Source organism: Chelonoidis abingdonii, chromosome 9, assembly GCF_003597395.2.
Source record: "Chelonoidis abingdonii isolate Lonesome George chromosome 9, CheloAbing_2.0, whole genome shotgun sequence".
Taxonomy (NCBI): Eukaryota; Metazoa; Chordata; order Testudines; family Testudinidae; genus Chelonoidis; species Chelonoidis abingdonii.
In genome coordinates, this window is record NC_133777.1 from 14,413,832 (window position 1) to 14,436,922 (window position 23,091).

General features: G+C 41.6%; 1 protein-coding gene across 10 annotated transcripts in view; it reads right to left on the reverse strand.

Annotated features, from left to right (window-relative positions):
• Nucleotides 1–23,091, reverse strand: part of TRRAP (transformation/transcription domain associated protein) — a 157,679-nt gene that overhangs the window by 128,173 nt on the left and 6,415 nt on the right. For all 10 annotated transcript variants that reach the window (XM_075069218.1, XM_075069223.1, XM_075069222.1 and 7 more), the window contains exons 7-17: nt 22,864–22,947; nt 21,716–21,772; nt 14,421–14,546; nt 11,349–11,426; nt 11,028–11,116; nt 9,312–9,408; nt 8,759–8,897; nt 4,272–4,350; nt 2,363–2,597; nt 302–623; nt 92–189 (exon numbers count right to left, since the gene is read on the reverse strand). In XM_075069218.1, the coding sequence (XP_074925319.1) occupies nt 92–189; nt 302–623; nt 2,363–2,597; nt 4,272–4,350; nt 8,759–8,897; nt 9,312–9,408; nt 11,028–11,116; nt 11,349–11,426; nt 14,421–14,546; nt 21,716–21,772; nt 22,864–22,947 (1,404 nt within the window). The remainder of the gene's footprint in view (nt 1–91; nt 190–301; nt 624–2,362; nt 2,598–4,271; nt 4,351–8,758; nt 8,898–9,311; nt 9,409–11,027; nt 11,117–11,348; nt 11,427–14,420; nt 14,547–21,715; nt 21,773–22,863; nt 22,948–23,091) is intronic.

Below are 23,091 nucleotides of genomic sequence, written 5' to 3' on the forward strand. Positions count from 1 at the left end.
GATCAAAAATATTCTCTATTAAAAACAAATAGTATTCAGAGCTTGTGTGTATAAAGATGACACAGAATTATGTCATGGCCAGACTACATACCTGATAAATATCCAAAGCCTGCATTGCATATTTCACCAACTTTATATAGATCTGTGTCTCCTTTGGCTGCAACTGTTTGTTAGGAATGAACTGTGCTTCTGGAAGAAGGAAAGAACAAACACAGTTTATCTCTACTACAAACAGAATTTGATTTTATGTTATAAAGTGAGAAATTAAAAGGGGATGTAATTAAATACTGTGTAGTATTACCACCAGGTGCTTTGCATGATGTTATGCCCCACGTAATTGTCTTGACACCACAGACCAAAGTTTTTACCAAGCTTCGGCAATCTGTGACCTGGAACGTCTGCTTATCTTCTTTCTCTTTTTCTCCTTGTTTTTCGAACACAGGTGTTGGTGCTGGGGTCACAGGAGTGGCAGGGGCAAGAGATGGAACAGGAGCTGCATTTGCTCCTGTCGGTACTCCAGGTAAAGCGGCTTCAGCTGCACCAAGTTCAGACTGTGGCTTACATTTTTTAAAAATAACAGAAAGCTGGTACCGTGCTATGGTATGAAATTTCAAAACAAAAACCTGAGGCATGAGAGAAAAAACAAAGGGAGATTGAATTAATTTTGAAGATTGTTACTAGTATATTAACTTTAGGGTCAAACTACTTCAGACCAAGGTAGCTGGGTTAATAAAAATTATACTCAAGATCTCAGAAATATCAAATAGCCCCAAAATAATTCAAGTAATCACTGGTAAAATTCTCTTCTAAATGGACTAACTATATTTGATTACCTTAACACGTTCCAAGAAGTAAAAAATACTTGATGAAGACTAATTAAGCCCCCCAACTGAGATCTGATCTCATTATGGTTACTTTCCTGATCTGTCTGACATCAGAGAATTAGATTTTTCAAACAAAAATTAGAACAGTCATAAGCAATCCTAGAGTAATACTTGCAGATCTCCTAGTTTCCACGGTTTAACTGCTTCCATAAATACATACAATTCAGTGTTTTTCTTCCTTGCTTCATATTTCTCACCTTTTTTCAATTAATTTTATTTTTCTAAATTTTAACTTCCAGTTTGATAAATGGGCAAAATCATAGGGTACCTGGAACACAGACACTGCCAGTCCACTACACTGCACCACAATACCATCTAATATTAAAGAATCTTCATACATAGGGTCAGAGTTACTTTGTGTTTTGAGTGAAAGCATGTCTTGCTATCCATGAAAAACTGCCAACTTTAGACTAAAACCCATCCTAGCCTAAGCAGTATTTCACGTTAGCCTGCTAGGATATAGTTCAGGAGTGGTGATGACTAAATTTCAAAGCAGCCATATCCAACCCAGCCCCCTCCCCACCCTTCTTCACCCCCTCCCCAAGCAGCTAGAGCCATGACATAAACTGTCATTATAAACAGATGAGAGAGAAGATGGGGAAGGGAGGAAAATCAAAATCTTCAGGGATCCCAGGAGACAAAGAATATGAGACCACAGCCTTGAACTGCTATGAGACTGACCTGACTTTGATTCTCAGGGCTGCTCTCATACCTCAAGACTGCACTACCAAGGCCATGTTCACCCTGAGGTCTTTGTGAAAGTCTCCAGCTGTTAAACTAACCATGTTGTATAAATACTGCTCAGGGAACGTCCAGATCACATGATGGTAGAAGCACTGGAGGCCTTTCTACTTTAACGCTCTGACTGCAACTAGCAGTTAGAGCTTCACTGACACTGGCACAGCACTGGGAGATAGTCACACAAACCTCAGTGTAAACAAGTTTCTACAGAGGAAGTATGCTTCACACTTGAAAGGTAATGGGTGTTCAGTTTAACACAGCAAAACTCCCAGAATGTAAAGGAGCTATGATGACAGGTTCTTTAGGAACTCCCATCCAATATGCAGCAGGAAAGATGGGCGTTATAACAAGGGAACCTAAAACAGAAAGGAATGGGGACACCCAATACTCTAAAAGAAGATGCTGAGGACCTCCAGCTAAATCGCAATTCAATTTTCCAGCTGTCGAACATAAGCTGAACACCAGCTTGGGACGGAAAGGAATTTCCCTTCAGGTTAAAAGTACTGCACAAGTTTTAAAATCCTCCCTTTGAAATATCTGGACCTGGACACTGCTCAAGGCAACACAAAAGACTAGATGGTGTATTTCAGTCCAGCTACTCCTATATGTTCTCCATCCCATGGGGGTGGATCGGAGAGAGTATTAAGAAGCATTTGGCAATATAGTAATAAAGATTAAGAGAGTGGATGATAATTCATATATCATTCCAATATTAAACTTCTCAACCAAATCAATACCTCTAACATCCTCATAAGAATATCTCTGCCATTTCCATTTTCTTGTTCACTTTTGGAACGGATACAGTCTACCAAGTTTAGAAGTAGCTTGCAAGACATAGTCTGGATACTGCTAGGTAATGACTCATCATCAATGTTCTTGGCAAATAACTGAACAGCCAGGGAGAGATCATTGAGTGGTAGATGCTGCCGGACGTGATGTACCAAATCTGCCAGTGTACTATATGCAAGAGGCCTATGGATAAAAAAGGAATTAAAAAGGCATCACATTGATTATACATTTATAATATGCTGCTACTCAGATATCGTTAATTGTTACTACATTCAAAACTATTTTTAAATATTAAAATTCAAATAGTAATAGATTTATTTGTACATTCACATTTAACTCTCAATATAATGTATTTGATTATTTCCTGTATACAAATTATCATATATTTCCTGTGTACTTTACTATAGGGGCGGACACGCGGGGAGGGGCCTGGAGCCCGGCTCGGCAGCAGAGCTTGGAGCCCAGGAGCAAGGGGGAGGAGGGCAGCCGGGGGGCGATCTGGGGGTCAGAGCCGGGCTGAGGGTGGGGGAGACAGTTGATGCTGAGGATCGTGGGGGTTGGGGGCTGTTTGGAGTGGGGAGTTTGGGGGGAGTCAATGGGGGAAGCAGAGCTGGAGTTTGCGGGGGGATGTTCAGTGGGGCACAGAGCTGGGGTCCGGGGGATGTTCTGTCATGGGGACGGAGCTAGGGGTTTGAGCGATAGTTGGTTGGGGGTGCGGAGCTGGGAGTTTGGGAGAGATGTTTGGTTGGGGGGCAGGTCTGGGATGTTGGAGGGGGCAGAGCTGGGGTTGGGGGAGGGGACGTTCCCTCCCCCGTTTTTCTTCTCCCCTCTCCCAGTATGTCCCCAGCACATGCCCTCTTCCACAATGAATAGCTTGGTTTAATGTTATAGCTGTTTTTAGGAAAACAGAATAACTTTTAAAGTGTTACTGGTTAGCTGTTTCAGAAACTTTTGTAATTCTTGGGCTCAAAAATTTTAAGAAAATGCAAATTTTTATTTTGTACACCATTAGCACGTGGGGACACATTTAAGCCAGCACACAATGACCATGCTAAGAAAAATTTACCACACATCTGTTGCTGCAATAAAATCTCCATTTCTATATGCAAAATGCCATTAAGTATGCAAATATAAGCTTGTATTTTAATAAAAACAGGGGTCGCAGCCTCATTTGAAAATTGTGCTTGTCATCTGGCAATTGGACTGTATGTGTATCCTACTGTGCACGTGCAGAAATATTTACTCAGATTAAAGTACTAATACCAATGCATTAATTTACAAAAAAATTAAAAACTTGGATGACTAAAAATCTGATAAATTTTAGAAAAATGAAATGCTTTTTAAGTAATTTAAAAACTGTTTATGAGCCTAAGTCATTGAGGAAACATATGTCCATCTTAACTGAATTTAAAAATAGTATTTTAAAATTAATTCCTCTTGTTTACTTAACAGGACCTAAAATCCAGGTTTCTGTGATTGTCCAGTAAGAAGTCCTAAAAAACCACACATCTCTCAACTGAGATCCTAGTAGATACACATATTCCATTTATTTTTACAATTATTTATTGAGAATTTTAAGCTCACGTGTTCAGCCAGTGAGTTAAAATCTTAAAACTTTGTACCAAGAACAGGATCTGGAGTTTATGCAGTTTGTTGCTCTTTGTTATTAGGATTATGTTTAAATACGGCACAGCGTTAAATACAAATTACAAGTCTTTTCTTAAGCACACGCAATACCCAAGTATAATGGAGTGAATGATTTAGAACGCTGTATATTCAGTAAACACTAAATATAAATACCATTAAAACGCACCACTGACAAACAATCAGGCAGATACCACAAATTTAATCTCATACCTCAGTGTCTCTCGAGCTGTGTATCCAGAGCCAATTAGTATAGATTCGTCAAATAGCTTATCCATGCATGGAATAAATTCTATAATGCAAAAAAACCATTATATATATCACCAAGAAAAGAAGTAAACAAAACAAAAAAGTAATTAAACATTGCGTCAAGTAACTAATGTACTTAACCACAACCAGACTACAGTGAATTTATTATGCAAGTCATTTTTCAATCACACAAAAAGCAATATTCATAATGATAGAAAGTATGTTTACTTAACTTTAGGAACTTTGCACTAATTTTTCCCCTAAATGGTATACTTTAGCACAGGGGTCGGCAACCTACAGCACGCGTGCCAAAAGGTAACACACGAGCCGATTTTTGATGGCACACAGCGGCGGGCTGAGTAGCTCAGGCTGCTGCCAATCTGGGGTGCCAGCAGCACTCAGCAGGGTGCTAGCAGCACTCAGCCTGCTGCCAGTCTGGGGTTCCGGCTGCCGGACCCACTCAGCCTCCTGCTGGCCTGGGTGAGCGGAAACCCAGGCTGGCAGTGCTGGCTAAAAGGGGGCCAGCGGCTGGGATCCCGGCTGGCAGAAGCTGGCATACGGAACCTCAGACTGGCAGCAGGCTGAGCCGCTCAGCCTGCTGCCGGTCCAGGGTCCCGGCCACTGGCCCTGCTCAGCCCAGACAGACAGTGGGCTGAACAGGGCCTGGGATCCTTGCCTGGGGTTCCAGTCACCAGCCCCGCTCAGCCTGCTGATGGTCTGGGGTCCAGCTGCTGGCCCTGCTCAGCCTGCTGCCAGGCTGTGGTTCCATCCGCCAGTTCCTGCCAGCCAGGATCCCACCAGCCCCCCTCAGCCCGGGGTTCTGCTCACCCAGGCCGGCAGGAGGTTGAGCGGCACCGACAGCTGGGACCCCAACTAGCAAGGGGCCAGCAAGCAGAACCCCAGACTGGCAGCAGACTGAGTGCTGCCGGCACCCCAGACTGGCAGCAAACTGGGCCACTCAGCCCGCCGCCTGCCCCGCTTAGCCCGCTGCCAGCTGAGTGAATGGAACCCCAGACTGGCAGAGTGCTGAGCAGGGCCAGTGGCTGGGATCCCGGACAAGGATCCCAGGCAAGGATCACACTAAATTGATAAAATAAAATTAAAATGCAGATCTTAAATGAAGCTTCTTAAATAATATTTTAAAACCTTATTTCCTTTAAATACAACAATAGTTTATATAATATAGACAGAGAGAGAGGGACCTTCTACAAGTGTTAAAATGTATTACTGGCATGCAAAACCTTAAACTACAGTGAACTTGGCACACCACTTCTGAAAGGTTGCCAGCCCCTGCTTTGGCATGTACTCAAAGCCAAAAAATTGATATAATAAAAAACAATTCCAGTTCTACATAACAAAAAGTAGTGTGAGGTGTGAATCCCCAAAAAGTAATTTCATAATATATATGAGATGTTATCAACTTATATTAAGGCCACAAGCTCTTACTAAGTTTTCCTAAAACCTATTTGTGGCAGGGTGAACTAGGTCTGGAGGCCCTCTGCAGGAGGCCTCATGGCCCTAAATCATCCTGCCCCAGAAGGGCAGAATGAGGTCCTCCAGGCACCCTGCAGAGGAGCAGCCAACCAGGAAGCTGATGGAGCAGCCAATCTGAGGCCAAAAGGGCCCTATATAAGACAAGCAGCAAAGCAGAGAAGTTTAGATCCTGCCTGGAGCTTGAAGAGGGAGGACAAGGTACCAGGCTGGCTGAGCAGCAGGACCATGGAGAGCTCACTGGACGCAGAACTGAACCAGCCCAGGGAAGACTGCCAAAGACCGGGTGCTGGGAAGGGTAAGGCTTAGTGGAGGAAACTGGGTATGAGGGGGTTTGGATGCACAGGGCTTGGGCAGATGGGGGAGCAGCTCGTTGTACAGGGATCCCTCCCTCTGCAGCTGAAGGATGATGGGTGCAGGAAGTGGGGGGGGGGGAGGAAGTTTGCAGAGATTCTTGCAGCTGGGGAGAAATCTGGGGGTGAGTCTGACTCAGCCCCGGATGCCATGCAAGGGAAGAAGCAGTCCTATCCTCCCCATCCTAACAGAGACTAGCAGCTGAGCCAAGCGCACAGTAGGAGCCACCAGCCGGGTCTTCCCCAGTCCTGCCTCCTGCCCCATAGTGATTTACCTCTCTGCCGACTGCCCCAAGCACACTAAATATACTGCTGGGAAGGGTCACATGACTGCCCAGGGCTTCCCTGTCAGAAAGTCATTTTTCTGCAGAGAAGCAAAGAAATCTGTCAGGGACATGAATTCTGCACATTTGCAGAATTCCCCCAGGAGTACTATCTGGATACTGCTGATGACAGGAATTGTGGAGAAGAGTTGCTCGTGCACAGCATCCACATTATGCTACAAGACAGAGAAGTCGACTGCCAAACAAGAAGAGGGACTAGAGAGTGAAGTAGAAAGAGAGATGCAATCTCCATTAGGTTGGAATTCGTGAAACATATATAAAACTAAGAAGGGCAACTTTCCATGGATTCTCAAAATGAACAGGGAGCCAGTAGTTTGTTTGGTGATGTGCTTGCAAGTGCACGGAGGATGACTAGGAGGAAAGGCATGCATCAGCACTGTTGCTAGAGAACTCAGATTTAGGAAGGTCAGAAAAGGAAGAAAGCATTATTAGCAAATCCAGAGTTTCTTCCACCATATCAGGTCTTTACAATCAATTACCTACTATTGTGAGAAGAGATGAAGTCATGAATAAGAACTTCAAATGTGGAGCTGATTAGTATACAGAGGCAGAAGACAGACGGAGGGGGAAAAAAAATTAAGTTCAAGACTGCTCGCAGTGTAATAGCAGAGAAAACTGAAGATCTGAGTCAAGGAAGGGGATAGAGAAGGAATTGTGCTTGATGAGGGCCCTCTTGCTTAAGAGATCAACTTATCAAGACATTTAGCTGAACAAAGAGAGGAAACCACAGGTTTTATTAGCCTACATAAGCAGAGAAATTTTGATCATCCACAATTAAAATATCCAGTATGGAAGTCCCATTCTTAACATAAATGTTTGGTTGTGTCACTACCTTAAGTTCTTCTAATTTGCATAAAAACCAATTAGGTAAATTAGATTATGCAGAACATATTAAGGGGATTCTGCTAATGGCTCATTAATGAATATGAAATACCAAAGATTTAACCAGTATAAAATGATATGAAATTCCAGGAATTTTGAATTTTCAATCTAATTTATATCATTTTAATCTTTTGAAAGAAAAATGCCACTTGCAATTCAAAACATGCAGCATCAACAGAGATATAAACCTTTAAAATGTGCATGGACTCTAATTTGCGTTTTAATTTTAAGCAGCGTTAATAAAATTACATTCTGAAGTCAGTTTTTAAAACCTTTGCCTGAGATTTGCATGCACACAAAGTTTTGCCCTTTTCTTTTAAATTGATTAATATTGCATTTACTGTGGCAGCAGTGGAGAAAAAGGACCTCTTTTTTCTCCCCTGCCCGCCCCTCAAAAGATTAAGCTCCAAAAATAAAAAAAGCGGGTGGACAAATCATAATGGTAAGTACTATATGATCTGTCAATCAGCATGAGGGTTGCACTTTGAAAATTTCTTCCACTTCGATATATTACTGATTCCCACATTAGGTCCCATTTTAAGCATAAGGAATCTCTCGCAAACATGTGGCACCCAAAATAAAAACAGTTTTAAGTGTGACTACAATACTAAACTCAAAACCCTGGAAAACCTAAAGAAAACATTGTGTATTAATTCCTCTGTACCTCCCTAGCCCAGCTCTAGCACCTGAAGCAGTGGACCCTTGTTAGCACATATGGTGAGAGTTACTCCACCCATCCCCACAGACTGTTTTGGAGAGGGGGCAAGGCGGGGGAAGAGATGGAAAAATAAAAAGTTGAAACAAAGCCAGGCTACTCTAAAACTTGACAATCCTGCCAAATGAAAAGAATGAAGAACAAATCTACCGAAGAACCTACACTAGTTCAGACTGAAAGAGGTCTTCTGTCTGGAGACAAAAACTGAGCCGAATTAGCCAAGCAAGATCACTTTAGGCGACTATTCCCACTGATGTCAATGGATTATTCATGTGCTTTATTTCAATCATGTGCATCAGTGGTTGTAGGATTAGGGTTTAGGTGTGTATCAGTGTATTATAGCACCTTGGCAATGCACAGGTTTTTAAAAGAAAAAGCAAACGAGCTGTCACAGCGCCTTGCTCAGTTCTCCATCCCAGTCTAGGACATATGACAAGCTCCCTTGCCTGGGAGCAAAGAAAGATATTAAGGAATAATTTGGTTGACAATTTCCCCAACAACCTGACCTGAAGAACTCAAAAATCCAATACAGCCCAATTTAAGCAATTTTATAACCACTACCAATGGTGGTATAATAATAAAAAAACAAAGCATCAAGCAAACAGAGTGGATCTGAGACATTTACAGTTTCTACTCATGTTTTAAAAAAAAAAAAAAAATACATACGGCTCCTCAAGTCTGTGGTAAGAATGTGCTTAGCAGCTATTAGAAGCTCCTTTCGGAGATGTGCAGTTTCCGCTGGACAATTGGACAGTAACTGCAACATTCCCTTTACCATTTGCTGAGAATACTTAGCCACCAAATCCTGTAAAGTAAATATGCTCAAGTTATATTTGCAATGCAGATTGTTTTAAACAATTGTTTTGTTTTCAGTTTTCTGTATGCATAGTTATCTATAGTCCCACCTGGCAGAAATTCAGAATCTTTTTTTTTTTTACCCCTTAAAAATTCTGCCTGTAGAAAAATGAAGTTCAGTAGACAACTGTTCTATACACCTTTTCTTTAGCTGGAAGGTTTGTCTGCAGACTTGAACCTGATTTATTTTTTTTAAATAAACCTTTCAATAATAGAACAAACCTGTAACTCTAAATTTGCTACACAAGTCTCCTCCCTCCCTAATCCCTGATGCATGCTGTGCCACTCATCCTCCTCCTCTTGCTGCTTCCCTGCAACAGAACTCACATTACTTATAACAGCGACAATCTTTAGCATAACCTACCTGGTATATTCTTATAATGTAGGCCAAAAATGATAATGTTTTAATCTGGGCAGCAATAAAGTCAGCGTACAGCTCCTTATTGTAAAGTTTGTGTTGCCTGAAATTGAATTGAACAAGCGTTATGCTTATTTTGTTCTTCCTCTCTGTTTGAAATGAGTTTAGAGGTCATGAATAGTGCCAGAAAGGGCTTCAGTTTGCTGTATAGTCAAATTACCCAAAGTTGAGCATACTTGGGCTCTCAAATCTTCCCTCCTTTGCCCTGAAGGGGCCTAAATCTAGTAGGGAAGAATCCACCATTAACATTTCCAGCTCCTTGCTAATTTGATGCTTACCCTCTCAGGCAGAAAGGTGTTAAATAATCAGGGCCCTACATACGCTGTGGCACACTGGAAATTCTGTAATAGCTTGATAAGCATTTGAAGGTTTTAACTTATTAAAATGAGCAATTGATATTGAAAGCCCTCAGAATGTGAGCGGTTTCTACTGCGTTTCAGACCACCATGTAGTTTCTGGCTTTCTACAGAATTCCAAGATGGCATGCTGACAGAGAATACACAAATCTGTACCTCCTCCTCCAGGGGTCACCTCCACTTTCCCTCAAGGCAAGAACGCTCTCCCTACCTTTCTGCCTTTCAAGCAATTGCTCACTTCAAGGAATTGGGAAGACCGGGATAGACTGCTTCTTCCTGCTTCCCCTTCTAGAACCACTGGCTGCTTATCAGGCACGCTGTCTCTCTGAAGCAGACAGAGTAGTAACCAATAGGCAGAATATCAATGCTCGGCCTAGACAGGAGGCTCTCACAGGTCCAAGAAGAGCAAGAACACTAGTTTTGTGGCAGGATGGAGATTCCATGAGTGTGTATCCTACTAAAAGTGGGGCCCGGCAAACACTGCCCACTGCAATAGCAATTATTACGATGCTGTTAGATGGCCACTTAAAAACGAACTGAGACAGTTTCAGTGACAGTCTGGGTCACTAGTGAACTGGGATATATTCAGGCCAGTGACCTGGAATGGAAATATTCGAAGACTCTTAATTTGCTGAGAGCCAGGATAATTTTATTATAGAACAGTTAAGTCAAAAGTAGCAGAGATTTATTGTAGTTGCAAGCAACCAAAGGCAAACAGATGTGTTAAGATAAATTTATCTTTTAAGATTTTGGATCATTTTTAAATGGCAAATTTAGCTATTAGTAAACTACGAACATAAGAACGGCCATACTGGGTCAGACCAATGGTCCAGCTAGCCCAGTATCTTGTCTTCTGACAGTGGCTCATCCAGATGCTTCAGAGGGAATGAACAGAACAGGCAATTTATCAAGTGATCTATCCCCTATCATTCAGTCCCAGCATCTGGCAGTCAGGCTCAGGAAAGCAGAGCACACAGGGGTTACATACCTGACCATCTTGGCCAATAGCCACTGCTGGACCTATCCTTCAGAACTTTTCTCATTCTTTTTTTAACCCAGTTAAACTTTTGGCCTTCTCAGCAAACTCTGGCAATGAGTTCCACAGGTTGATTGTGTATGGTGTGAAAAAAGAAGTACTCTCTTATGTTTGCTTTAAACCTGCTGCTTATTTATTTCATTGAGTTGCCCCTGGTTCTTGCATTATTTCTAGCTTAGTGGATGGGGGGGGGGCCTACAGAGCAAGAGTAATATTTAGATCTATTACCAATATGACCCAGATTCAACTGAAATTGTTTGATAGCCTTACCTGGCTTGCGAGGATACCTGTATTATAATCGTGTTCATGATCAAGGGCACAAATTCAGCCACCACATTATGAATGTTCAGTTTGTAGAGCTAAAAAGAAACAACAACTTGAACACAAAATCCAACATCCACATTTCACATTTGTGCTCAGCAAATTATTAAAGAGCACATCAGGAAATAAACTAATCTGAATGCATCATCATCGTGGTGGTGGATTTTGCCACAAGATCTTACATCAGTTTTAACTAATGACCTAGACACAATACACAGACTAAATAAACAGGCAATAATAAAATATTCATATGCAAGATACTGTACTAACCTGATACATTAGAACAACAATAATGGGAAGCTCAGCCAACACTTTCAAGGAGAGAGACCCTCTGGGAATTATAGAATGCTGAAAGGTAAAAATATTTTTAAATTTTCATTCTTTTTTCAAAAGAAAAGTACTATAAAAACCTGATAACTAATCCTTCATAAAAACCATGTAAATTATTTATCATTCCTTTTAATAATTAAACATTCAGGATAAACAACACTTTAATTTCAGAGGGCATGATATTATATGGAAGTTTTATTCTTTGGATAAATAAAAATTCTATGCAGACATTTCTTGATCTGTAAATATATATGTATTTTAAATGCAGCTTTGATAAATACAACTCCAACAGCAAGAAGTGAGTCACACACATGGCTATTGTATTCTGTTTAAAAATGTGACAGAGCATGTGACTAAGGGCTTGGCTACACTTGTGAGTTAGAGTACAGTGGATCTAATTTACCTCGATTTCAGTAAGGCATTTGATACGGTTCCACATGGGGAATTATTAGTTAAATTTGAACAGATGGGGATCAATATGAAAATTGAAAGGTGGCTAAGGAACTGGTTAAGGGGAGACTACAATGGGTCATACTGAAAGGTGAACTGTCAGGCTGGAAGGAGGTTACTAGTGGAGTTCCTCAGGGATCGGTTTTGGGACCAATCTTTTTTAATCTTTTTATTACTGACCTTGGCACAAAAAATGGGAATGTGCTAATAAAATCTGCGGATAACACAAAGCTCAGAAGTATTGCTAACACAGAGAAGGACTGGGATATCATACAGGAAGATCTGGATGACCTTGTAAACTGGAGTAATAGTAACAGGATGAAATTTAATAGTGAAAAGTGCAAGGTCATGCATTTAGGGATTAATGACAAGAATTTTGATTCTATTGAGGAGCAATCGTTGGAGTACAGAGGGGGGAAGACTTGGTTTGTTGATACGGATGATGAGCCGCCATGTGATATATACGTTAAAAAGTAATGGATTTGGTTGCATTCGGCAGATGGTATTATCCCATGGGGATAAGGAGGTGTTAGTCCGTTATACAAGGCATTGTTGAGACCTATCTGGATACTGTGTTTGCAGTTCTGGTCTCCATTTTTTGTTTAAGAAGTAATGAATTTAAACTGGAAAGTACAGAGAAGGGTATAGAATGTCGGGGATGCAAAACTGTTTATAAAGGAGACTCAGGCTTGGCTTTGTTTAGTAACTAAGAGCTGAGGGAGATAGATTGCTCTTTTAATCTATTTTTTCCAAGGAGGGGAGGGGGGGGGGCATAAGTTTATCAGAGGGGAGGATTTTTTGCTTGTCCAATGTGGAACAACAATGATACACTGATAGGAGTTAGACTTGTTAAGAGGAAGGTTTCTAACATTAGGGATGTGATTATGAGCTTCCAAGGAGCATAGGGGCAAATTATCTTGCTCAAGATTTAGCTTGTAGTTATGGGGATAGTTTGATGGGATGCTAGTCTGGCAATTACTTCATTTCTTATTAGCGTAATGATGCCCAATGGTTGTTAGATGGGTGGGGATTGAGTTAACGAGATCTTCTGGGTATGTGGTTAGTTTGCGCGATGCTCAGTGTTTAATGGTCATATTTGGGTCGGAAGATTTCTCCGGAATTGGCAGAGGCCTGGAGGTTTTCACTTCTCTGAACCTTGCGGGGGCACAGGTCTTGGGAGGATTCTCTGTTCCTTGAGGTCTTAAAGATGATTTGAGGACTTCATACAGACTAGGTTAGGGTTTGTTAAGGGTGGCGAGAGTTTGTGGTGAATTGTGAGAGATTACTCGAGACCACAATGTCCTTTACTTGGTCTATGAGCTCCTTACCGTTAACTTGCAAGATATAGAGCGCTCTGACTCGGAGAGGCACTCCTGGTACTCCTCGGTGAGAGAAGATTAACGCTTGATTGGTGATGCCGGCGTCAGTGTGAATGAGGTGCTGCATTCTTGATTCTGGATCAGCTCAGAAAGACCATATTAGCAATGCACTTTGTCATTGTTTTGATCAATGCAGGAATGGACTATGCCTTTGAAGCTCCATTTTCGACAGCCGGATGCTTATTTGTCGAGCAAAGATCATACTGCAGATCAGTGTGAGCGGAGATGGTAGGGAGGGTCCTATGCTGTTTACTGACCAGACGTAATGCTCTCACCCAAACCCTTCTTCCCCCCCCCCTCCATTTGAAAAGCACATTGCAGCCACTTGCATACTGGGATAGCTACCACAATGCACTTCTCTCTGTGGCCATTGCAAGAGCTGCTAATGTGGCCACGCCAGTGCGCTTGCAGCTGTCAGTGTGGACAGACTGCCCTGCTTTCCCTACAGTGCTCTACGAAGGCTGGTTTAACTCAAAGCGCTCTACATCTGCGAGTGTAGCCATACCCTAAGAATCAGGCCTGCTGGGAAAGATAAGAGCAGCCTGTGATCATTCAGGGAGAACAGACTCTGAAGGATCTCATCAAAAAGCAAGGAACACTACCTGGAAAGGATCAGTGAGGTGTTCAAGGCTGAGTAACTCTCCAGAACTCCTAGAGAGAAGGCCCAGGAAAGAAGTCTGCTAGGAGCAAGAGCCAGCTAGGTGAGCTGGGTGAAACGTGTGGGCTGTTTTGAACTTTGTGGTAGTAAATCACACTTTCACAAGGGGAGAATTTTTTGAGAAAACACTAACAGTGTGAAGTATGATTGACTGGGGAGGAAAGGGAAACTGAGGGTAGCAGCAGAGCCAGATCAGGTATACCCTACCACAGAGACTATGAGTTAATAGGCCGTTTTTTTCCCCCCCCACCCCTCCAACATGTGAGGTCACAACTTACTCAGGGTCTGATCCAACTCTACATCAACTCAATGGGAGTTTCTGTTAACTTCATTGGGAGTTGGCTGCAGTCTAAATTATGCAGTGTGCCCATTGTAAGAGGGGTATCTTCTGTTCCTACCTCTATGGCTAATAAGTTTGAAAGGATGGATATGCCTTTTAGTTGTTTTCCATAAGATTTTCATCTTTAACATATGGCCAATTTTACAGGTACTCAGTATTTGAGGTCACCTAGTCAAAATACTCACTGTTCTTGTTTCACTGTCATCCCGTTCAGGATTTACTTTCACCACAATTGTTGTAATCATACCAACCATTTCTGGGGAAGGAACAGTATTCTCTGGGATCACCTGAGGATTCTCAAAGTATCGATTCTACAGACACACAAAGCAGAAGTTTTAAAGAAGAGAAACAGATTTAAATTTTATTAATGTTAAAAAAATTAATACATAGGTTGAGAAAAGTGTATACACATCTGCGTATAGTGCTTAGATTATCCACAAATACTAAGTTTATTTCTGAAGTCGTATGATACATAGATTACACAATCAGCAATAACTCACATTTAGGTGAACAGATTTAACAATACAGTTTAGATATTAGACTCCGAATACTCAGGTACATCACTCATGAAAAGTTGTAGAGAGATGTGGTTGTGGAAAGCAAAATATAACAATAAGTGGAGATTGTCTCAGTAATTGAGAATTGGGTAGGCTGTCCATTTAGAAAATACAATCCAAGAGTAAAGTATTTTTTACTACTACTAAATTCTTCAGAAAAGCGCTTACTTTCCTTTCTGGAGTTCTTTGGGGTGCTTTTGTGCTTATGGATCCCATTGTAGCTGTGAGCCCACAAACTCTGAACCACCAGTATCCACTGAACTGAACGTTTGCTGGATACACCTTTGCATTCCCCAAAGAACATACATCAATAATGGAGTTCTTTCACTAATACAGAATAACCAGGTAAGAACTCCATACAAGTGGGAAGGAGGGCATATCATTAGATCCATGTGGACAAAAACCATCTTCAAGGACTCCAGTTACTGTGAAGCAAGTAACCACCTCTCTTCTTCATGCATTTGTCCTTACAGATCCCACTGAAGGTGATTAAGTAGCAGTTATCTTTCAAGGAGGTTGGTGACAGGAGTCCTATCTAAAAGTGATTGTAGAAGAGCCCTACCAAACTAGACATCTGATCTCAAAGCTGCCACAATGGAGCAATGATAGCTAATTGGAGTTCTGTGCATACATTTAGCAATCTTATAAATCTCAGAAATATTCTCCCCTGAAACAAGAAACAGAAGTTGACTGAGAACTAGTAGAGCATTTCTACCTTGAGAAGAGGTTGTTTTGTTTAATGTATAGGAAATCTAAATACAGTCTATAACCCACTTAAGAGTCTTTCAGAGAAAACAACCGGCACTGTAGACTTATCACCAGAAGCCACAAGAAGTCTGGATGATTTCAGAAATGGTCTAATTCTGAAAGATAAAGGGACCTAGCCCTAAGACTATGTCTACACTAGCAACTACGTTGACCTATATTAGATCGACTTATAGCCACCGCAGTGAATATCCACACTATGCTCCTTGGGTCGATGGTGCGCATCCTCACTAGGAACACTTGCACCAATCTAGGAAGAGTGGTGCGGGGAACTGAGGCAACAAGATCCCAGGCTCCTGGCTGGCTGCCTCCCCTGTCTGCTCCCCATTCCCTGCCCAGAGCAGTGGGAAATCTGCCCAGGGCTTCTCCCCCTTGGGAAGCAAGGTCCAGCTGTCCCAGCGTCTCCTCCCAGCCCACTCCCTGCCAGGAGCTGGGCAGTGTTGTCAGCTTCAGGGCTCCAGTAAGGAGCCCAGAAATTGACAAGACAGCCAAGGTTCCCAGCCAGGAGTGAGGTCCAGTCACCCAACTCTCCTACCATTAAATTGACAAGACAGCCAACACCCCATGTATGTAATGCAGTGTTTGCATTGCCCTAACTACACCAACATAAGCCTCTCGTGAAGGGAGTTATGTCACTGTAGTATGGCATCTACATCGGCAGGAGCAAGGCTGTAGTGTAGACACTGATAGAATTAGATTGATGAAAAGCAATTTAGATAGACAGACCTGGTCTATACTACAGAGTTTAAGTGTGTGGAGGTTAGCCTGCACAGGAGATTTAGGAAAAAAACTACAATTAAGTGTATAAATTGCTTTATATGAAAAATCTGAAGCCACCTTTTAATGACCCTCAACAGATGAGTGATAAGCTGATATAGCAGTCGCATGACTCATTAGAGTTCATCTACAGTCCCAAGTGTTTCAAAGGCAAATAGTCCAAAAGAGCTGGAATAGAAAAACCCAAGGACTGAATGTGTTTCAATGGACCACAAGAAGAAACAACTTTTTAGCTTGAAACATGCTTCTCAGAGGCCTTATTGCTCTGGATCAAAAGCTCTTGTACAGCCACTATCTACAGAACTTAGTCAGCTAGTCACATGTAGAGAAGCCAGATCGGTTTGCAGCACCAGGTCTTGGTTCTGCAGAATGACAATCTGGGAGGTTTAGTAGCAGAAGTGGCCTAATTGATAGGTGCATCATGTCAGAATACCAAAACTGATGCACCCAAGCTGGAACTATCATTACCACCCTGGCTTTGTCCTGATAGATCTTTCTAAGCGCTTTGGGAAATAATGAAATAGAGAGAAAAATTTAGCAGATTTTTCTCCTATCAAATCAGAAATATATCTACCATAGATCCTGAACTCACTCCTCTTTGGGAAGAGAACACTGGAGACTTGTGTTCACACTGGGAGCAAACAGATCCAGCAAATAGAGAACTCTGTTTAGCACTACTTGATTTAGAAGTCTTTCAGCTCCCACTCACACATGAATTGTGATGGAGCTCCTTCTGCTTAGATGATCTGCCAAATAATTCTGGGTACCTGAAAGACAGAGCTACTAGGATGATCTTTTGTAGGATGCATCAGTCTCATAGGTGTATCACTTCCTGACAGAAGTGTCATGATCTCACTCCCTCTGGACTCTCCATTCAACACATCTTGATGGACAATGCAACAGCTTTGAGTGGTGGTGCCCAGAAAGAGAAGCAGAAATGCCTTCCAGACTAGATGAATGGCCCTCAGCTCCAGTACATTTATGTGTAACAGACTCTACTCACAATAACTTGCCCTGTATTCAGAGGAAGTCCAAATGTGCATCCCAGCATCGTTTGAATGCATCCATCACAAGAGGGTTTTTTTGAGGGGGCAGTGGATGAAACAATTCCCTAGCAGATTTTTTAAGAGTCTGTCCACCAAAGCAGAGACACTGGCACTCCAACAGGCAACTCCATGGTGTATTTGACTGGCTGATAAACTGTTCTTAACCAACTCTGAAAAGACTAGAGGACTTACGGAGTCACATAAGTAAGGCTGCCATATGACCCAGTAAATGGAGGCAGAATCTTATTGAGGTTCTCAGATGAGATTGCAGGTACGAAATGAGGTTACTCATGAAAAGTCTGTGTTTAGGAACGTATGCTCTTACCAGTGTGAAGTCCAGCACCGCCCTTAGAAATTTTGTGAACTGAGTAGGTGTGAGATCGGACATGTCTCAATTGATCCTGAGGTCTTGTCTGGAAAACAACTGTAGAATTGTGCGAATATCCCTAGTGATCTGCTGTGTTGCATCTCCTTATCTCGATGATTACCTAGCAGGACATCTATGTTGGCCCTCTTGGATGTGGCTGTTTTAGACAAGGAATTGTGGCAGCCTCCACTTTCTATCTTGGGAATGTCTTTATTAATAGGCCTGGCTAATCAACCCTGGGAAATGTCAAATAATTTAGGACAGCTCTCTTAAATGATCTCTAGCAGAAACTCTAAAGTGTCCACCATTCTTCTAAGGAGGTCTTGATCTAGAAATTTAAAATACTAAACCGTTAGCCAGTAAGCATTAGTCTTACCAGTTAACCAACCTTAATCATTAACCTCCAGCCCCAGGCCGGCCAGCCAATCCCCAGCCCTGGGTCTATCTCCCTTTAATCGGTTAACTGATTAAACAATTTTAATTATTTAAACAGTTAACTTTTTAAACAGATATTTACAACTCTATCTTTCATGGCCTTAAAACAGTCTTATTTGCAAATGGTATCACACCTTCAATCAGTAAAGCCAATATGACCAGGTTGGTCCTCATATTCCTTGAGGAGGTCTTCCTCATCACTATACAGTTTCTGTTTAGAACCATGAAGGAGCTCTTGGAGCGATGACTGAGCCTCCTGAGATGGGGCGTGGGTTTGTCTGTTTGTTTGTTGGGGGGAGGTTGGGGAAGACAACAACCTTATTCTAGATCTTGATGCAGCTGTATACGGCAGAGCAGGGAATGGCTGAGGACTCCACACAGAACATTAAGGCCACTGCATCCCAGAAGATAAAGGCATATGGTGCCGAAGAGATGGGAACCAAGGAACACAACAGAAGCAGGAGATCCATGACTCCTTTTAAGGTTTCTCTCAGGAATCACTCTAGGCAAATGAGAATCTCCTAGGAGAACAACAACATCTGCTGCCACATGAAAATGAGCAGATCCTTGAGCGTAGAAACACAGAAACTCAGAACCCCTTGGTATTAAAGGTAGACACTGCTACCATAGAGGATAAATGCAGGCAGGTTCATCTTCGGTACTCTGAAATTCAAGCACAGCTTTGGATACCACAGATAAAAAGGAGAGAGATTCAGCAACGGGGATTCTTGTTCTAGGGAGATAGCTAGATCTGTATAAGATGTAAAATAGCCTGGGCAGAAAGAGGAGATGGTACAGATGACTATGGTTCCAATGCAGCTGCCTTGGCAGATATCTTACCACAATGTAATGATGATTTGGTGGCATACAGCAGGGCTTTGGAGCGGAGCTCTGGCTCCGCTCCAACTCCACGCAAAAACCTGCTGCTCCGCGCTCCAGCTCTGCTCCAAAGCCCTGACATACAGTACATCTATGCCAACTGTACTTAACAGTATTGATCAATGAAGACAGAAGCTGCATCCCTGAATCAAAAGAACGGTTCCACGATTCTGTGAAACCCCAATGTGAGTTTGAAGGAATAGCCTTAGGCAACTCAGACACATAATGCCTTTTACCCTTCCTCTTGGCCACTACCAGTGATGCAGATTGGTGCAAAGCTGCATCCAGAGAGCTCTGCTTTTTCAAAGTCACACTGGTTCTGTGATTCTTCAAAAAGACTGAAATCCTGTTCACATCACTTCTTTTTTTCCTAAGAGCAAACAGAAGGCTTAAAGTTTCAGGGACTCCCAGAATTAAAAGACCTCTTAGCCCCCCAGGTTGCATCTCCTGTAGCCAAAGCACAAGCTGAAACAAGTTCATAAGCAGGAGCAGACTGCTCTCAAGCAGGAATCTCAGAATCAAAAATCTTATCTTTTCCAGAAAAAATCATCATCAAGTGGTCATCACATGCCTTGTGTGTGTTCAAAAAGAAGAGAGTTATAAATAATATAGTAGTCTGAGATAGGAGATTCCCCTAAACAAAAAAAGGCACTTTATATGTGTATCATTTATAGGCATAGCTGTCTCGCAGGCAGGGCAGATCTCAGCCATCAGACCTGAGACTCCAAAAGAGAACAAGGAGTCTTTCGGAGGAGACAGAGGAGTTAAAGTCAACCAGCTCAAATGAAACAGGAAAAAAAAGTTGAGGGGAGGGGAGAAAAAGAAAAACAAACTATAAAACCCTAATCCTATCCCCTAGAGCAATAGAAAGACATTATGCATCAACTCAGTGCCTCGGACAGTAAGACGAAAGTAAGTGATCGTTGGGGCTGCTCCATTTTTATACCCTCACTGTAAGTGGCATAAGAGTGTACAGGACAACTCCAAAGGAAACAGATGGCTAGACAATCCCAGTCTCATGCACTCGAAGCACTCACACCTACCGGGGGATCTTTGTGGACATAGACTTGAAGAAGCTGAAATTCTATAGATTAAAAAACCATGTTATTAAAACATTGGGCCACTAATGAGGTTATAAGGCCTAGCAATATTGCAACTGTGGAGCCCATGACTGAGCTGCAGTGTCTCTAAGACAAGGGTAGGCAACCTATGGCACGGGTGCTGAAGACAGCACGCGAGCTGATTTTCAGTGGCACTCCCACCGGTCCGGAGGGCTCTGCATTTTAAATGAAGCCTCTTAAACATTTTAAAAACCTAATTTACTTTACATATAACAATAGTTTAGTTATATATTATAGACTTATAGAAAGAGACCTTCTAAGAACGTTAAAATGTATTACTGGCACGTGAAACCTTAAATTAGAGTGAACGAATGAAGACTCGGCACAGCACTTCTGAAAGGTTGCCAATCCCTGCTCTAAGACCTCACATCATGGACACTACTCTCTTCCTATGTTAGAGTAAAGGCTGACTTACAATACAGTGAAAACAACAAAAACCAATTTCTATTTCATGATGGCAAATATCAAAATACTGTGTGACTGAACATGGCAAAAACACGTTTCACAATTCCTATTACTAGCAAAGTGTTCATCACACTAAATCTTGAAAATAAGACTAAACTACAGAGTACTAATACTCTCATTTTAATCACTATTGATTGAAACAGTAGTCTCTCTACAAGTTCAACGCTAGTTATTAAGCAGTTAAGAAAAGGCTCAAATCAGATCTTTGAGTCAAGCACACTTACAACTGCATGCCTCCAAAACACTAGATGATGTCTGAGGCGTAGCAACTGATTTTTTTTTTGTTTGTTTTTAAAATATACACCTCTACCCCGCTATAACTCTGTCCTCGGGAGCCAAAAAAAATCTTACTGCGTCATAAGTGAAACCGTGTTATGAGAGTTTGTGCTTGCTTTGGCATATCAAACTTGCTTTGATCCATCGGAGTATACTCCCTCCCTCCCCCCGGAGCACTCCTTTACCGCGTTATACCCGAATTCGTATTACATCCGGTCACATTATATCGGGGCAGAGGTGTACTGTGTGTGTTTGATTCTAGAATTAGGTTCCAAGTTAAAAAAGAGAGAGAACCCTTGACTAAACTAATAGTGACTTCACTTGCTAACACTAGTTAGACTGTGTTCTAAAATGGATGTCAATCAGAATGTAAGAACTCAACAAAAGTCTGCTACTTTCTGCCTTTTTTAAATGTAACATGTTATATAGTTACCTTTTTATTTTCTTTAAAACAGCTTTAGTTACAGAGGGGTAGCCGTGTTAGTCTGGATCTGTAAAAGCAGCAGAGAATTCTGTGGCACCTTATAGACTAACAGACGTTTCGGAGCATGAGCTTTCGCAGGTGAATACCCACTTCGTCAGATGCATGCATCTGACGAAGTGGGTATTCACCTGCGAAAGCTCATGCTCCAAAACGTCTGTTAGTCTATGAGGTGCCACAGAATTCTCTGCTGCTTTTACATTAGTCACATGTCACTAACTTCAAGAGAGTCATTTTAATTTATGCTAATTATAAAATAAGTAGTATCGCTTTCAGATACAGACAGTGTGATCACAGGGAATACGACTTACCACTACTTTTGGAAGTTCCTTGTAAATCTGTTTCACAAAGTCCAAAAAATGATGAATCTAGGTAGAAAAAATATTAAGCTTACTGGAGGGTGAGGGGGAAGAAGGGGGAATCAATTTCATTACTTTAGGATCCTTACATCGATACTGGGGGAAGTGTACTCTAAGAATCTTGTTAAATTACTTATTGTCAGCAGATTAATTTCACTTAAGTATGGGGATGAATCCTCAAAAAAACTTAAAATGGATTGGGAAGATCCTTTTGGAGAGTTTTTTTGGACTACTAAGCCAGTTTACTGTCAACATTAAACTTGAATAGCAGTAGAAAGACCCTCACAATAATAATTCAAACACAGATACACCATCATTATTCCAAAACCATTTTAAATCCTCTCAATGGTGGGATAGGGGAAGAAGAGATACTACAGTTTTGGTTTTCTACTTCCTGTAAGATACTGTTACTAGGGTTCTGAGTACAGTATAAGAACTTACATCGATTGCTGACTTTCCTCCCTTCTCTCAGAACAAAATACTCCCAATTTTTTTCTCCTCTCACGGATTCTCTCTTTTTGGTGGTCCACTTCATATCCTGAGATTTTGGTCCTCCACCTTCTCCCACCCATCCAGAATATTCTGGTCCCCCAATCCATGTTGTTCTCCCTTTCAATCCTTATCTTTCATTTGGGATGATTTGGGCTGCCACCTCCCTTCTACGTATTTATTCTCCGTCCGACTTTTTTCCCCAAGGTCATGCTGGTACCACAGTTTTTGCGCACAGAATCTGGCAGAAATATCAGAGTGAAACTGCCTGAAAGCTAGTCAGTTTCACATTTGGTTAGAACAGCAGATTGTTACTCCACTGCAATAAATCTAGTCAGATGGCTCATAAGGATTGAGAGCAAAACTGATACTGCTCCAGAGTAAAACCACTTAGAGTGTAAATCCAGGCACAATCCTTGTCTACAGCATTAACTATCAGGAGAATTTTTTAAATGCAGGATACCCACAGCATATTAACTCCTATCAAACACTGAGTATAGTGCATGAATATTTCTGGCATATTCATCAATTCAGTATGCCAGAAATAGATCAATTCAGACAGAGAGCATGTAGAGTAACTCTTCTACATCACATAATAAAATACAACTCACTTCTTGGGTGATTGGTGGCCGGAACTGTTTGTGAAGTTCAATAATTATTCTCAAACAAATAAGTACATTTTCTTCATTCTCCGTCTGGAAAATGTGTGTTTAATTAGCCCATTGCTGTACTCTTAAACAACTTCATTAAAAATATAATTTTACATAGCTTTAATTTAATCTCAGCAACCAAGAAAAAGTTTCTGCCTAATATAAACTGCCACAAGGAAAACATCTCAT